Source organism: Drosophila santomea, chromosome X, assembly GCF_016746245.2.
Source record: "Drosophila santomea strain STO CAGO 1482 chromosome X, Prin_Dsan_1.1, whole genome shotgun sequence".
NCBI lineage: Eukaryota > Metazoa > Arthropoda > Insecta > Diptera > Drosophilidae > Drosophila > Drosophila santomea.
Window position 1 is genome coordinate 7,331,729 of NC_053021.2, and position 17,628 is coordinate 7,349,356.

At 40.2% G+C, this 17,628-nt stretch overlaps 2 protein-coding genes across 3 annotated transcripts; one reads left to right on the forward strand and one right to left on the reverse strand.

Moving 5' to 3' along the window:
• Window positions 1–912: 912 nt before the first annotated feature.
• LOC120457054 (calcitonin gene-related peptide type 1 receptor) lies at window positions 913–17,124 on the reverse strand. Of its 2 annotated transcripts, none has more exons than XM_039644228.1 (10): window positions 17,033–17,124; window positions 4,070–4,294; window positions 3,341–3,641; window positions 2,630–2,720; window positions 2,477–2,580; window positions 2,282–2,408; window positions 2,109–2,210; window positions 1,691–1,809; window positions 1,490–1,563; window positions 913–1,418 (listed from the first exon to the last, which is right to left on the reverse strand). In XM_039644228.1, exons 2-10 carry the CDS (start codon window positions 4,281–4,283, stop codon window positions 1,039–1,041), a joined length of 1,512 nt encoding a protein of 503 aa, XP_039500162.1. In that variant the 5' UTR covers window positions 4,284–4,294; window positions 17,033–17,124; the 3' UTR covers window positions 913–1,038. The 2 variants fall into 2 exon arrangements, with proteins under 2 accessions (XP_039500162.1, XP_039500163.1); XM_039644229.1 differs by lacking the exon at window positions 17,033–17,124 and adding an exon at window positions 7,057–7,120 and having other exon boundaries at window positions 915–1,418; window positions 2,477–2,568.
• Window positions 9,078–10,523, forward strand: LOC120457055 (mucin-5AC). The gene is made up of 3 exons (XM_039644230.2): window positions 9,078–9,384; window positions 9,456–10,246; window positions 10,333–10,523. The coding sequence occupies exons 1-3, from the start codon at window positions 9,084–9,086 to the stop codon at window positions 10,339–10,341; spliced, it is 1,101 nt and encodes a 366-aa protein (XP_039500164.1). The 5' UTR covers window positions 9,078–9,083; the 3' UTR covers window positions 10,342–10,523.
• Window positions 17,125–17,628: the final 504 nt, after the last annotated feature.

The window sequence follows — 17,628 nt, forward strand, 5'->3', positions numbered from 1 at the left end:
TAGTTTGCTAGGGATAGCTGTGTGAAACCTAAATGTGTGGATGGCAAATCCCGAGGTATAAATTTAAATAACAATATATATGGCATACATAGTTTCTTTTTTTCCAGGTTCAATCTTAGATTTTGTATATAATGTAATATAATATATTTTGGTTTGTTAATGCTTAACACTATGCTTTATATACTTTCTCAAAAGAGTAAAAAGTTTGAAATTAAGCGATCAGAAGATTTTTCCTACCACCTAAGCACCAGTAAACAATTAAAAGTAAGATAGCTAAAAGTATTATATTACGTTGCATTAAAAGGAAATAATGAATAATAATAAGTAATAAAAACTAAATAATACTAAATACTTAATACCAAATAATACTAAATAATACTAAATAATACTAAATAATACTAAATACTTAATACCAAATAATACTAAATACTTAATACCAAATAATACTAAATAATACCAAAATATAGGTGCCCTCCTCTGCGCTTCTCAAAAGTCCTACATAAGCAAACCACTTTTTCGATGTTTTTCAAAAAAAAATACTAAATGTGAGTGAGTGGTGCAGTGATTTTATGTGGCAGCAGAGGCTATCAACAATGTGATTTCGACCTACTGGAAGAAGTGCCTGAGCTGGCTATTTTCTAGGAGCTACAACCAGCTGTCTGCTCTGACGTGGAAGAGAGGAGAGCTTGAGAAAGGGGGTGAGTACCCTGCTTAACAAAGCAAATAATATTATATATAAATTAAATAAAGTGTGATTAGGGTGGCAAAAAATGTCACTCTTGCAGTTCTCTGGTAAACACTTTTTAAAGCAAACTATTTATCTTTAATGGATAATTCATATGACTAGAACTTTCATTTTGTAAATGCATTTCGGGCTTAATAACCCTGGCTAATAAATAAAAAAAAATAAAAGTGTTAATTTTAAAAAAATCACGGTGAAAACAAATATGTTGTTATACGAGTATAGCAGAGATAGCAAATCAAAATCTTTGCTCGGCGATGCGGTCAATGTTTCGATCGACCCTCGTGCGATACGCCTTAAACGCCCAACTCTCGGCTGGGCGTGGTCGTGGCCATCTGTCCAGTATTACTCCCGGCCGGCGGCGGAGTGACCAAACTGGGCAGCCACTTGTTCAGCAGCGTGCGAATGGCGAAGGTGACATCGTGGTTGGCAAAGCAAAACAGAAAGGAGACCACAAAGCCCTGCAGGCTGACCAGCACCACGGATAGCATCTGATAGAAGTGATCCAGCTGGGTGCCGGCATCCGGACGGTAGGGCAGCAGGAAGTGCTGGAGTCCGAAGAGCGGCACCAGGATAATGGTGGCCCGTACCGCCTTCCGGATGGCCAGCGGTGCCGGCTGCGCGGACTGCGGATGTAGCTTCCTCACGATCACACGCAGCACGTTGATCAGAAAAACTGTTTTAATGAAATGCATACAGTTTAACAACAATATAAATGTGTGCATGAAAAGAGATGGTGAATATTACTGAAACTGGCCAGCAGCGACAGAGTTATGGGCACCGATAAGATCCACATGTAGAGACTTTCCGTTATCCAGCAGCTGCAAGAATGTGAAATCAAATGTTACTATGCAAAAATGCAAGTGTAGTTAACGGCATTGCAACATTAAATCATATGTTTATGACTTCAAATTGATTGGGCAAAAGTGTGATAGCCAATGGACTCACTGTTTATTGTCCGGACTGCTGAAGTGCCTGGCCAGTCCATAGACGATGGCTATGGGAATCGGCAGGAACCAGCTGATGACGATAAACCAGCGCATCACAATCGTGTCCTTCACAAAGACCTGGCAAGTAGATGGAAGGACGTGAGGAGATAAGTCAGTACTTGGACGGACATTCCTGACATCTCAACTTGACGCAGACGGCAAGCAGTTTGGCCAAACGCCGCAATTTTGCTCTCAGACAAATTGCTGGGGGTTGCAGCGCATTGCCAAGTCAGCGGATAGTCAGGATATCCACAACTGCCATGCACAGAAGTCGCTCATAAAGAATGCAGACTTGCTGCTGCTGCTGCTGATGCTGGGCAATTGCACAGATTTGCATGGCAATGCCAGATGCGAATGCGAATGCGAATATAACTTACCACAACGAGCACCAGGTGCAGGTGCAGACCCTCGCAAAACATCCAGAAATAGTTGACCAGCATGAAGTAGTGCACCACCAGATGCAGGCCAATGCACCAGAGCTAAAAAGTGTTAGGCATTTATGTAAAGCCTATGTGTACTGGCTTATAAATTTGTTTCCAGTGCATCTTACCGGATTCTCGGCTATGGTTTCGGAACGCTCCACCACCAGACGGTACCACAATATCCAGGCCACACAGGTGCAGGCCAGCGAGGCGAACAGGTGCACATGGATGCGGATGCGGGTGCAGCGCAGGGATCTGGATGGGAACGGAAAGGGATATCCGCACATTAGTTTCCCACAGGGAAGGCGACGACAAACACTTACTTGAAGCCCAAGAAAATAATAATCGATATGAGCAGGGCCAGCAGAGAGAGGGCGTACCCCTTCACGTACAGCTCGTTGATGAACTGGCGAAACTGCAGTGCCAACTTTCTTGATTAATGCCCATCTCAGCACCCCACCCGCCGGAGCACTTACCTCCAGGTCCTCGTAGTCCACGCAGTTGGTGTAATTGGACCAGGTCTGATTGCTCACCGGATGGCGGTACCACGAGCCGTTCTCCAGACATCTATGAATGCGAAATGCTTACTACGATAATTGTGTCTGGCTGGGGGGTTTTTTATACCAAAAAAAAAAAGGAAGAAAAAAAAAACACGCCTGACAATGGCACAAGTTAGCCAACTTTAACTAGAGGCAGCTGAGCTTAGCTGGTGCGTAAAGTGGTATGAATACTATCCATTAAATAACATAAAAGAAGCATGTAGTGCAAGTTTCAAAGTGCAGCTGCAGTACACTTAGGGAGATTATCTCTGCTGAAGAAACGCTGAAGAAGGATTTTAATTTCCTTACATTACTAACTTTTTTGTTTGCTTATGTGCATAAATACGCTGCGCATTTATGTAATACACTATAATGTAAATTTTATAAGAGTTTTTGTAAAATAAACTCTAATGTACATTTTATAAGAGTTTCCCTGTTTGTGTCACTCGTAAATAAACATTGTCGTTTATGACACACAGCACACATTAAAGTAAATGCTAAATAAAGCTGGCTATATCCACGTTTATGTTCAAGTGAATACTACGAATTGCGAAATTTATTTGACCATGCGAAACTCTGAGCGGAATGAAAATCTATCCAATCCTTGAGGGCGTAATATTCGTGCATAATATTGGGCATTTAACTCACGTCTTGTGGGCCAGAAATTTTCTGTTGAATCCTTCGACGAAATCGGGACAATATTGACTTAGTACGGTGCCGGCCGGAGTCCTTGGCCAGCAGAGGTATCCGTCAAAGTTCAGGGGGCAAAAGAGTCGGTTCTCATTCTGATTTGTGGCCATCGTGGCACTGACGACGGTGGCCATCAGCTCCTCCTTCTCCGCCAGCTCCTCGTCCACGTTCCGCATGTCAATAACGCCCTCGTTCATCGCGGCATTCTCCAGATATCGCGGCACCGGACTGAAGTTCTCCGGCAAATCGGAATCGTAGTCTGTGCACGGCGACAAGTGCCATTAGAATGGATTTACTTTATAAGGTATGTTAATATGGCACTTTAATCTAAAGTTACTTATTATTTATCTCATAATTTATAAACGTTGGGCACTTTATGTAGTAAAAATATGTAATGGAATAATGGAATTTGTTTAGAAATTTATCAAGTTGTCTTGAAATGTATCAATTTGTCTTGAAATTTCAATGATTTGCATGGAAACGAAAACCCATGTTTAAATTAGCATCCTCAAGAAGTAAGCCAATAATTTGGTATATATCTAAATACATATCTTTGAAATGAAATCAGATGGGCTGTAATTTAATTTAATTCTCCTCTTCTCTTTATGCCTCTTGTATTCTTTCGCTTTTGCTGTGTGCACGAGGGCATGTGGCAAATCACGTATACGCCTGTTGGCCGCCACTCACCTGTTGCTGGGCCAAGTGAGAATGATGGGTCGTCCGTATCGTATGTGACATTCTGGTATCGAAACACGCACTCGGCATACAAATGCTTTAAGAATATGCGCAGATTATCCTGCGTTTGGCCCTGCGATCCCGCATCCAAATTATCCGACGCCGAATCTGAATCTGAAGAGGATGTCGCCATCGTGGGCTGTTCAATGTGGTTAACTCTTGGCATGGGCTAATGCACTGAAAAAATATAACAGAAGTATTAATTTGAAGTTAACATAACTTTTGAAACGTTGTAATACTTGCTAAAAATCAATCAGAGGTAATTTAAAAACTTTAATAAAAGTATTGCACACGTTAAGAGTTACATATGTGTTAGTTGTTAACTATTTTATGTTAAGATATATTCAAATATTATTTTTTTTTTCTGTATTTCGCCATAGCGAAGGGAATTCGAGTCGCTGGCTGCTGTCCATTCGTGTGTGCATTTCTAATTTGGTTAGGCTTCAAAGAGTTGCCCAAGCTGGGTTTGAAATTTGTGAGGGGGTCCTTTCCGCGGGGAAATGGTGCTCAAAGAAATGGAATATCCACATGGGGCATGAGCTCCCTTAGGTCCTGTGACCCACACCCACACCCACACGCACACCAACAAGCCACCTGTGTGCTTCTGTGAGCACATATGCTGTAAATCAGTTTATTGTCTAATTAATGGCGTTGCTTAACTGTGTCGCTATTTCTGCAACCGTGGTTGGGCGAACTTAATTGCATTTCGTCGCACAGAGAGACAAAGCAAATGCCACGGGGCAAAAACTCAAATGAAATGCACTTCGATCGCACACACTCACGCACATTCACACACTAGCACACACTCGCACACTCACACACACTCACACACTAACACACACACTCACACGTGGCCCAAAAGGCGAGATGAGCGGCAAAGTTCTAGCCTAACCTGGTTATATTTTTAATCAAAACTCATTTCACTTGATTGAGTTTCCACAGAAGCCTGCTTAAGCAGTGGAAAAGCTGGCATGCAGGATACGTGTATACGAGTATACATATATACAGAGTAAGATGATTTTCCACGCTCTCAGGACGAAACTTTAATTTGCGCCATTAATTTACTGCACCAAACTGGGACAGTTTGCCATGATGGATATCGCCATACCTGGCTAAACATTCTTGCATGTTATTTATTTTTGCAAGTGTCTTGGCCAGGCAATTAGCGGCAGGTAAGCGGAACCAGGACCAGGACCAGGACCAGGACGTTGGCAGGACCAAGGACAGGAGCGCCCTTTGTTGGCCATCAATTCAAATGGCCGTCTTGAAGCACTAATGAACATTAATTGCATTTACAACAGTCGCCCTCCTTTGAATTAAATGTATTGCAGTGTACCATTCCGCTTTGAAGCAAAATACACTTGAAGTAGCACAGAACTCTGTGCCTATTCAACAGATTCTGATTGTCATGCCGGTTACATATAGAAAAACAGTGCGCATAGTAGCAACATAATAGCGCCAAAACAAAAATGCTCTAAGTAACAGGCTTTTAGTAAAATAATTATGGCTTTCTTCTTCTACTGGCATAAGTAATTAGGTATTCTTTTATTTGTTGCCTAGAAGTCGAAAACAAATATTTATTTATTTATTGCGTAGAAGTCGAAAACAAATATTTATTTATTTATTGCGTAGAAGCCGTAAAATATATGACACTTTTTTTCAATTATTTTTCGCTATTACCTAAATAAGACTTTTGAAAGCAAGTGTGCCAAAAATGTGCCACTAAAAACTAGACAACGTTTTCTCGTTTACTACTACTACTATAAATAAACTGCACAACTGCAAAATATTCCTCTGCCCTTTTGTTTTAACAGCAAATTAACAAGAAAATCTGGAGCGCACTGTGTAACCAAGATATTCACCCCACAAAACTGAGGAAGCCCTCCAAGAAATACGCAAGCATCTGCAACATTTTTGGCAAATTGTTTTGTTTTGCATAGTTTTTTGATGCTGAATACTTGGGGATGAAGAGAAGCCATAAGAATGGGGACGGCGCTCATTTTGAAGTATTCATAAAACACAAATAATTGGAAAACGTTTGCTTGCATAAATTATGCACGAAATTGAAATTTATTGTCAACAATGGGTGGGGGTAAGAAAAAGGACTTGTGTTTCTTTTCTTTTGTTTTTTTTTTGGCGACAAGACCGCCCGCTGCAAAAGATACAAATGGCCAATCAATGGGGGTGGTCGCTAAAAGCTGCCAGAGCAATAATTATATGTACACATGCTGAATATTGATGATGAATTGTTTTGTCTAGCAGGCTAGCAAAAAAAAAACACAAAAAAAATAAGAAAAATGGAATTAATAGAGGCGGAGGACAAAAGCCGTCAATGCGGTTAATGATGCTAGCGCCATTTGCAGGCCGGAAACGGAAATGCCACGCAAACCAACACCCACTCACACAAACACACACAAACACACACAAACAAGCACACGAAATGAAAGCGGACATGCGAAATAATGCCACATTATTCGGCCATTCTAGTCGGATCAATTATAATAACAAATTACTTCATCCACATCGTCTGGGTCACCAAATGCAATTACACACGCCACACTGGCCACGAATCATCCGGAATTTCAATCTACTGAGCATAAAAGTTGCCAACCTTGCGAATTATAACACTCATTTCCTTATTTGCTTATTTCCTGCCAATCACTGCCTTATTTGCCCTGTGTAGCGCAAAAAAACTTTTCGCATTTAGGGGCTCGAAATCGAATTATTTATTTGCACTGTGTGCGCAAATATTTAATTCAATTGTTTACTTAATTAAACGGTCGAAAATTAAGTCTCATGCGGCGCACAAATTATGCAAATGATTTACTGAACTAAGAGTACTTATTTCTTCAAATATGTTTCGAAAATATTTGCGCCTAATACTCGCATAATAATTGTCGAGAATTTGCGCAAAAAACAGATGCCAACAGATCACTTACATGGAGCTCTTGTGGCAATTGAATTCATTCAATTGTTTGCCACAGCCAATCATTCATTGCAAACTTAAGCAATTGATTCTGTTTCAGTTCACCGCTCGTCACGTACAGCAACAGAACACAAAAAAAACAACAAAAATATTTGAAACACGGCCTTCTGTTATCGGTATTCAAAATTGGACGCTTCACTGCGATTTTCGCACCGCTCTGCTCCGCGTATCGCAGGCAAATGGTACGGCATCCGGCAAAAATCACCAGCCGATGTTGCTGGCGATGCCCTCATATTTTTCCCATTTTCCCGCCCATCCACCCACTGCACACTGAACGAAAATGTATGAAAAAGTACGAGAAAAATAGCACTCTTTATACAATGTATTGAAAATTATATATTAACTTATATTTAAGTAATCAAGAAAACAAAACAATTTTTGAGAACGCATACATATGCAGGCTTTTTTTTGCGTGCAGAAATACTGCTTTCCAAAACACTGCTTGCCATCAACAAGTTGTCGGCGCACTGCTTCAATGCCTTTGTAAATTGCTTGTCGTGGGCGTGTATAACAGTTTTGCAGGTGGGCGTGGCGCACACAGCAGGGAGCCACAAACTCTTAAGAATTTCGAACTTTGTAAACGGATTTTAACACAACTGGGTGTTTCCAAAAATTTAATTGTATTTTATTAATAAAGAAAATGTATATAATATATGATAAATAATGTTAACCACTTCTAATTAAGGTCCTATAAAAGTGTATTTCACCTAAAAACTGATCCATTTAACTTTTAACTCGTATCATCAATTTCAAGCAATGTTTACTATGAGACGACTTGAAAACTAATTTTCAGCATTGGTGTTCGTTTCACTTTGAAAGTGTAGGTAAAAGCATTTGATGCGATTGCAATGCAACTTTATTATTACTACGCAGTAACCTTTAAGATTCAACTTTGGCGAATACTTCGCTTCACTTCAATTCTAGATTCATGTAAAACATCTATCTCCGCAAACTTTCATAAAATTTATTCCTGAATAGCTGATGTCCTGCATGGCAAGCGAGTATAAAAAGTATAAATATTTGATGCGGTTTCTCTGCCGTTTCTTTAGACGAAATTGGCATCGACTTAGGATTGATATGAAATTCTTTACAAAGTGTAAGAGAATTTATATTTCATATAAAATGCATTTTACAATTAGCCGCACACGGTGTGGTGTGAAAATTTCTGGCTTCTCAGCTCGTAAAAAGGCATGGCACATAAAACTGAATTTAAGGCAAACCGCCTTTGCAATATAATTTTCTGCACATGTCCGCAACTATATGCAAGTGCACTTAACTTTTATGAATGGTCAGGAGCAAAGTACGAGATTGGGTGCAAGTTTACACCAGGGCTTGCACTTGTTATTTGTTTTGCGTATAACATAGTATCACATGGTTACCCCACTCGTATTTAAAGTTGAATTACTGTAATTATATTAGTTTATTACATACAATTTTACCAGGAAATTGATTTAATGCTGCTGGCTTAGTTTGTTTGTAAGTCAATTGGCTTGTGAAAAAAATTAGGAAACATAAGGAACTTTTTGATTAAAAGAAAAGGGATAATGTCAGATATATTTAAAAAAGTATTTATGTTATTGTGTATCTACAACAAGGTGGTACCACTGCCACTGTCTTCAAAAGAAGTGTGGAGAAATGCCACTTGATTAGTTGGGTCAGGTTCTATCGACATTAATCCAGTTACCCACTTTACCCACAATCTGGCGCCAGTTGGTCGAGTTTAAAGTGCTAGTTGGAGAGTTTAAGCAGCGGCAAAGACAACGAATTTTTTGTTAGGTAATGCCATATTACTATGTCATAATGTCACCGCTCTTCGCTCGCACGTTCCGCAGTGATAAAAGCCGGGGAGACGGGGTCTTAAACATAAAAATACAAAAAAAAAAAAAAATGCTCGAAAGTGATGTAAAGACCGTAATCACATGCACGTTCTAGACTCCATTTCTCGAGTCGAGTCGCTGACCCATAAAAGCGGGGATCTCCATGGTCAGCGACATCAGTTCAATCGGCAACATGCAACACCCAAGTTCTCAGTCCAGCTCCTTGGCTCTGCTCCTGGCTTTCGTCCTGGCTGCCGTCGTCGGTGTTAATGGCGACTACGATTGGTATGGCGAGTATTCGGGCTCTGAACTGGACTACATCTTTGCGGATGTGAACTACAATGCTGTGTGCCCGCCAGGTGGCTATGCTGTCTGCGCCACCGATGGCTACAGCTACCATCCATTCTCGAGCAAGTGCCGCCTGGATGCGCAGAACTTGAAACTGCTGTTCGCCGGCCAGAAGGGTACGCTTCTCAATCCATAATCCATAATTTCATTTAATTGATTCTCTTTACCTTCTCTTCTTCCTTTGCAGAACTTATCCAAACTGACCTGAGCTACTGTCCCTCGTATCCTGGCCAATCGTATGGTTCCCCAGCCCCTGCTCCTGGCTATCAGCCCAAGCCTGTTCAGGATTATGCCCCGGTTCGGTATTCCTCATCGTCTGGCCAGAATTCGTTCGCCTATGCCGCTGCCAGTGGACCTTATGGCGCCAAGGCGGTGGCTGAGGCTCCGGGTCCGTATCCAGTCGCTTCTCCCTCCTATTCCGTCTCGTATCCTGCCGCGCCGGCTGCTTATGCCCCGCCCCCTGCCAAGTATCCCTCGCCGCTCTCGTCCTATCCCGTTTATGCCAAGCCTGTGCCAGCCTATGCCGCCGTTTATAACTACGCTGGCACCACCAATGCGCCATCTACCGGCTCGACTACGACGTCGGCCACTACAGGCACCACAACAACTAGTAGATACCCTGCATACCCTGCATACCCCACCACAGCGACAACAGCCACCGCATCAACAACCACCGCAGCAACAACCACTGCAGCAACAACCACCGCAGCAACAACCACTGCAGCAACAACCAAAGCAGCAACAACCACTGCAGCAACAACCAAAGCAGCAACAACCACTGCAGCAACAACCAAAGCAGCAACAACCACTGCAGCAACAACCAAAGCAGCAACAACCACTGCAGCAACAACCAAAGCAGCAACCACTGCAGCAGCAACAACCGCAGCAGCAACAACTGCAGCAACAACTGCAGCAGCAACAACCACAGCAGCAACAACCACAGCAGCAACAACCGCAGCAGCAACAACCGCAACTCCTGTAAGTAGAATGCCAACCAATACTTGAATCTAAGAACTCTAAAAATCTAAAAATTTTATATATTAATATATAACTCCCTTTTTTAGAGCCCCTAATTAAAAAAGGACAACTATCGATCGCCAACAGCAATGAACAACCCACTAGAAAGTCTAGAAAAAATACAACAGAACAACCGCAGACAACCGAAGACAACAGCAAACGAAAGAATCATTTTGACAACAGCAATATGTAGAGTGTTCAATTTAGCAACAATAAAGCAATCAGTACAGCACATAAACAAATTGAGTCGATCGCATCTGGATCTTGATTTTTCAAAGGCACTGAAAAAAAGTAGTACCTCCAAGTTGGAGATGATCATCAGCTAAGGAAAAGAAACTTAACGAACTTTAAAAGAAAAGTTTCTGCACTTATTAATGGCATAAATTCAAGAGTGTTTAATGCTTTTCTAGGGACATTTAAAGTTTATTGCAACAAAAATGATACAGCCATAAATGAGTTTAGTGATAATCTTTTTAGTGACGCTTTCAAGTGTTATCATTAGATTTTTTCCATGTGAAGTGCGGTTGGTTTGGTGCTATTTTTTTTTGGTGCTGCAATGTGGGCGGCAGTTATCAGCGCCTCTTGCCCCACACACGCGAACAGGTGTTTGCCATTGTTTGTTGGCCGTATAATTTTGCGCTGCGGCTTAATAGAATTTTTTAAGCAGTTTTGCCCGCTTTTGTGCCCGTTCTTATCTTTTGACAATAAAGCGGCATTAAAAGCGGGTCGGAAATCGTTGGCGGAAGGGTCGAAACAATAGGGGCCACAATGGGTGTAGGTGAGGGTCTGGTTCTGGTTCTAGCTCTGATTCTGATTCTGGATTCTGGGGCTGTTCATGGAAGGATCCCCCACTTTTGGCGGGAAAACGGAAACGGAAATTAACAAATGCCCCAGGCAGCACTTGGCATGCCAAACAACAAGGACAACCGCCCCGGCTAAAACAGCCATTTATATTCAAATTGTCTTAACTTGGCTCAGATTTTTGTGCCCAACAGCTAGCATTTTATTTTTTGACATTATTTGTATTTTATTTTTGTATTTTTTCTGCCTTCGAGGGCAGGCAAAAGTTTGGTGGGGCAAATCTGTTTAATTAAATGTTAAACATTTAATTTGGGTCGCCCAGCCTGTCAACACTTTGTTTATTTTTGCAATTTTACTATTTATTTATTTATTAATGATTTAAGAATTGGTCATTAAATGAAAGATGTTATGCGCTATTAGAGGCTAAACTATAAGAAATGACAGACTGGCATGAAGATTATATATTGTTATCGTATATCAAATGCACTTTACTGTGATCTGTTTAGCTTATATGTACGTGTGCAAGAAAATATACAGGTGTTTCTTTCTTCAACGATAAATTGCTGGACTTATCAGTTCAACATAAATGTTTTTTTTGTTGGTTTTGCTTTGCTGCTTTTTGTATATATTAATGCTGTCGTTGTGCAGAATGATAATTTTGCCACCTCCCCACCTCAAGTCATGGCATAAACATTTCACAACTTGCGCATATTTTGTGTAAAATAATTTGTAAAATTTCATTTATTTGATTTGATTTACCTAGCCAGCGATGTTGTTTTTTTTTTTTTTTTGGATTTTCGCAGGCAGCTCGTGTTTTCGCTTTGCTCATTAAAACTTTGCACCGCCGATGGGGAGAGTGCGAAAAGTGCTGAGCAGGCGAAAATATCCAGCACAATTGAATGAACTCTTTCTTTTCAGTTTTTGTTATTATTTTTCATTTTTTTTTTTGGTTCAATTGCGGCGCCAGTGCCGCAGAAAAACGCTGAAGTGAAACTTGAAAGACAGCTGCCCAGAAAATCGAAAGGCGTCCGAAGTTTTGATAGCCGATAGCAGATGGCAGTCACAGCATCCTAAGCCAATTATTGACGTTCCCTGGCAGCTCGCATAAATCAAAATTTGCACAGAGCCCACGAAGATACTTGGCAGCAGCGGAAAAAATAAGGGAAAATATAAAGGAAATCGCAGGAAGGAGATTAAGTCGAAGAAGCTGCTTCGCAATGGCAGCCCTTGAGCGGATTTACATACCAGCAGGTCTTAGTGGGTGGTGAGTCCATCGAAAATGATACTCATTCGTATTGATTTTAATCATAAATCTATTAATATTAAATCTTTGTACCATATTAAGTGCTTGGTTTAAGGAAGAGGGCTTTTCGTACACTCATTTTTCTAATTATAAAATTTGGTATGCCAAATATTCCATTGTAGCTCAGATTATTTTTTGCCAGTTTGCTTTGAATTTGTGGCAAATCGAGTGCAAAGTATTTGATGGTCGCCTGAGTCCAATAAATCACAGCTTCGCTTTTAATAAGTTTAAAGCGAAACAAGATTTGTGGTGGTTTAGTAGCAAGCAAATATTTTACTTAGATGCCGCGCTGCCACGCCCTCTGCCGCATAAATCAAATATCGCCCCTCTTGAATTTCATCTCTTTTTTTATTTTGTTCTTCCCATTTTTTTCGAATAATTCTTTCTGGCCGCCGCGCTGCTCGAATTGATATTTATGGCCGTGAAATCGGCTTATAACATTACCCATGCCCACCAACCCATCCCCAATTTACAATCGAACATACATATACTGGCCATATATACAACGCTTAGCCAGCAGCGTTGTTTATAATTCAACCGAAAATCGCGCCAAAATCAGATCACACTTAACGGGATGAGAAAAATGTGTTGGTTATTTTTATTGGATTTCATTTGCGAGTACCTGAACTTGGCCAAGAAATCTGGTGGTATTAAGGTCTCTGCCGGAAGCCAAACAAACTGGGCAAATTCAATCAAATATTGATTGACATAAGCGATACGGTATAAATTTGGATTCTATCAAATGGGTGTAAACAGGCTCCCTATTTTGCGGTTTAATTTATTGCGGGAACCTCGACCAGCTTTTCCACTTTACTGACAGCTCGCATCCAATATTCATAGATTTCAATTAATTAGCCACCTGACGATTAATGAGAATTAAGCTGCGTTAAGCACACGTTTTTATTAATGGCCCACTGGAGAGCTATTTATACAGGTTTCCATTTCTTTAATTATGTTCTGTATTTTACCTTTTAACTTTTGAAAACAAAAGTTATTCCGTTTAAAAGGCTTATATGCTGATGTACCTCAAGTAAGGAAACTCCTAAGTTTATTCAGACTGTTTTAAGTTTATTTTCTGTCTACTCGGCTTTCTTTACTCAAACTTTTCTTTCTTTTGAGTATTTTTAGATGGCAACACAAGGGAAATGAGAGAAAGACAAATGAAGCATTAATAAAACCAACGAGCTATTTGCTTTTTAAATAACTTGTATATGTCCAGGGAATAACCATGTATTTTTATGCAAGAGTGTGTATTGCAATGAAAGGTAATTTGATTGTTTGATGTTCATGTAAATGTTCATCAATAAATATATTTTAATTCAACAGCTATCAGTTATAAGTGGGCTAAAGTTTGAATATTTTGAATTTAATTGATTTTGTTATTTTTTCATTTTAGAGTATGTTTTAATTATTAGTTATGAATCAATCACTTCATCGTTATATATGTTTTGGTATTTAACAAGTTATTTTTATGGCATTTCATATCACAGATTTCTATTTAAATTAAGCTAAACAATTTAATCTGTTACACAAAATTGGCGCTAATATTAATAGATCGCTGATAACATTTCGTCAGTTGTTAGTTTAAATTTTCAACTGCTCGCTGTAACAATAGCCGAAAGTGAGTGCGAATGGCTTTGTTTATCCAGCTCAGCGAATATTGGTTATTAATAGGCGTTAATGGGGGAATCAGTCAATGCTCATGGCACACGGTATTAACTTATTTGACTGTCCACGGCTAATGGACGTGGAAAAAAGAGGAGAGAGAAAAAAAGGACAGAGCCAGTTTCCATTGAATATGCTTGTTTGCAAAATTAATCAAAAGCACAACTGACAGCACAAGGAGCGTCACAAGGAAAATAAATTAAAAATACATAAGGCGCTCAATTACGAAATTTGGTACATTTAATTTGTAAGCAAGCATTTGCAAGCCCAAAACAAGAAAAAAAAGACAAGAGACTGGCCGGCAAAAAAAAGGCCATAGAAACACAGTGGCCAAACGCAGTTTCACTGCCCATGAAAATGGAATCCAATTTCCATGTACTTTTTTTTTTTTTGCCACTGCCACTGCCACTTTTCCGTGTATCTTTTTTCTTGATATCTTTATACTGTTGGTTTCAGTTGCCTACTGTTCCGGGGGCAATATAAAAATTTAATATTCGCCCAGAAGTCGGCTGCAATAAAATGCTCAAGAGAATGTAGTGGCGCAAGTAACTTCAATGTGGAATCATAAACCATGATCCGGATTCCGGACGTCGCTGACCCCCCAAATTATGTTGTAAAAGTGGCGAAAAACAAGCAAATGGCGACACTTGAGATCCCATTTCCCCAGCTCTCTCATTTTCCACCCTCCCCCCAAAAACGGGAAAACAGACAGAGAAACAGAGAACCAGACAGACGCCTCATTAGATGAACGGTCAGTGGGCCACTTTAAGAGCTACTGGTACCGAATACCGAGTATCGAGTGGAGCGGGGAAAAGTCGGGAAAGAAGGCTGGAAAATTGGTCTGTGGAGTGGGTGAGTTATAGAGGTCCTATTTCGAATCGGACCGGAACTGAACAAAGCATATGCAAACTCGTTTTGGGGCTTGTGCTTGGCCAAAATCAGTCATAACTTATTTGCAGGCTCATCGAATGACAAGCTCCGAGTGGAATTCAGATGCAAAATCTTTGTGTGGGATAACAAAAGTAACCATATTTAGTCCAGACCCTGACCTACAAGACAGTCCTTTATTCTAATTTTACAATAAGCTCTTGATTCAACTTGCTCTTTGTAGCCATGTTGAGAAGGAAAGTAGCACGCAGTTTATGTAAAACATTTATTTCTAAGTTGAAAAGTCCAAAGTGGTTAATTCCTGCAAATGTATGTATTTAATTATGTTTTCCCTTTGCAGCCTTAATTGAGAAGGTACATTTGCTAACCTTTTGACATTTTTTAATTAACTATGAGTCTCCCATTTTAATTGGCCTGTCCAATGCGGTGTAAAACACTGGTTAAGCCACAACATCAGCTCACATTTTAGCGGTCCGTGTCGACACTTGTAGGGCCTTTAATGAAGCACCTGTCATCAATGTATTTGCGGTTGGACGCGACTCCTTTGGCTCTGCGTAGTCAGCTGTCATGTACACAAGAGCCCAACCCCCCCTCCTCCATTTTCATTCCGCCATTTAGATGCCCTTTGACCCCTTCACAAAGCCCCCGCACATGTCGGCGTGTCAACATGGCCACCAACTAATGAGCCCTCGTTTAGCAGCATTTGGTATTGCAATCGGCGCCGATCCTTCAAGAGGAATATTTAAATAACAACGAGTAAATGGAGGTTAAAAATGAGGTCAAATGAAGGGAAGCCACGTGCATTTCGGAATTTAAGAGTGCCGGAATTAAAGAAATTTAAAGAAATTTAAAAATAACATGTAATAAGACATGGTGAACATTTTATGCAACTCCTACTTATGCAATTTAATTTTGCAAATAATACCACTAATTTTGAAAGTTTCACTAAATTGTTACCTATGCAATTTAATTTTGCAAATGATACCACTAATTTTTAAAGTTTAACTAAGTTTTTACTTATTCAATTTAATTTTGATAATAATACCACCTATTTTTAAAGTTTCACCAAGTTTTTACTTATGCAATTTAATTTTGCAAATAATACCACTAATTTTTAAAGCTAGTTGAATATTCCAAATATCCCAACATTGCGATTGCATTGTGCGATGGTTGCAATGCCCATGATGAACATGTTAAATTCGACACAATTTACGCAGACAGACGGGGGACATTTGCCGGAAAGCCGGCTTTGAATGAGTCTTGAAACTTGGCTGTTGTGGGGTGGAAATTGAAATGGAAACGGAACTTAACTGAACTGAACTGAACTGAACTCAAGACCGTCGAAGTTCTCGCAATGGCAGCACATAAATCAGCTGGCTTCGCTTCGTGCATAACTTATTGCACACTTTGGGGCAGCTATATTGCAATTGTTTGCTGCCACACATTGCGCACAGTCATGGGCGAATTTGTCTTGGCTCTTGCTTGGCCTTAAGCCTTAAGCCTTAAGCCTGGTAGTAACAAAACAAACAGATACACATACAAACATATGTGTGTGACACAAGGATGGTATTCAGCGCACTGCTAATTGAATCAGAAACCGCACCATAAAATCGCAAGCAAACGAAACGGCCAACGCGGCGGATGCGCAATGTGAAATGCGAATGGGAAAAAGGGACTATTTTAGAGCATAGCCAAAGGATTGCCGACCAGATTGATAAATCCCCAGGCGGAATGCCTTTGACATACAAAAAAAAAAGAAACGCAAACGAGTGGGGTATACATTTATGCGATTCCTGAATAAATCATTTACTTGCAGTGACGTTCTCCTTTTTATATTCCCTTTTTCATTTCAGCCCCCAAAATAAATACGCTCCTAAGTTGTGTGTTGTGTGTGTGTGTTTGAGCATTGGTATATGCGTGAGATTTTCGGACATGACAGGATGCCTGTTTTTTCAACGGAACCCATGGCGTATGGGCAATATGCGTGGCGCGTAAAATAAACAATATTCACACAGCGAAAAGCCGCACGAATTAGGCAAATTTGCCGAATAAGGCGCGCAATTAAATGTAATTTAATGTTCTCTGTTTACCTCGACTATGATTTTTTGCGATCGAAGTTTACGACTCCGTTGTAGGCGCCTCCCAAAAAAGATCGAATTGCCGAATTACGCGCCAAAAATCGCAACACTTGAAACAAAAAAAAATTGAGGGCGGACTTCGGAACCCGCGACCGTTGTGTTCGCCACAGCAACCGGTTGGCAAGTGAATACAAAAATCGAGAAAGATGCTAGGAAAACCGACGCGAAGGATTCAAATGGTTAAGCAGTTGACGTCGCACTGCTTGCCGAAAACTGTTATACAAGGGTGCTTGGTAAAATTACATTTCTTTTAAATATTTCATGAAAAAAAAACAGCGGCAATAAACTACATATTTTCAAAGTCTTTTGTTGAACAAAATTCAAAATCTAGCTCTTTTCGAAGTTCGGAGAGAAACTTTTAAGTTAATTTTCATAGAATAAATGCTTGTTTTAGTAACAACAGCTAGTAGCACTTATTGTCGGCCAAAAAAGAATAACAAACAAAAGCATTTTGCCAAAAAACTATGCTGTATGGTCTCATCGAGTTTTTCCACCTCCACTGCTTACAGAGCTTTTGGCACAAGCAGTGCAAGTTGCTAAAGCATCAT

What these genes read in the sequence shown, in the direction of transcription:
- LOC120457054 (XM_039644228.1), bottom strand. Translation starts at nt 4,283, where the DNA reads ATGCCAAGAGTTAACCACATTGAACAGCCCACGATGGCGACATCCTCT. An exon ending in TGGACTACGAGGACCTGGAG is followed by an intron (nt 2,581 to 2,629) that starts GTAAGTGCTCCG and finishes TAATCAAGAAAG; the next exon opens with TTGGCACTGCAGTTTCGCCA. An exon ending in TGCACCTGGTGCTCGTTGTG is followed by an intron (nt 1,810 to 2,108) that starts GTAAGTTATATT and finishes TCTACTTGCCAG; the next exon opens with GTCTTTGTGAAGGACACGAT.
- LOC120457055 (XM_039644230.2), top strand. Translation starts at nt 9,084, where the DNA reads ATGGTCAGCGACATCAGTTCAATCGGCAACATGCAACACCCAAGTTCT. An exon ending in GCTGTTCGCCGGCCAGAAGG is followed by an intron (nt 9,385 to 9,455) that starts GTACGCTTCTCA and finishes CTTCCTTTGCAG; the next exon opens with AACTTATCCAAACTGACCTG.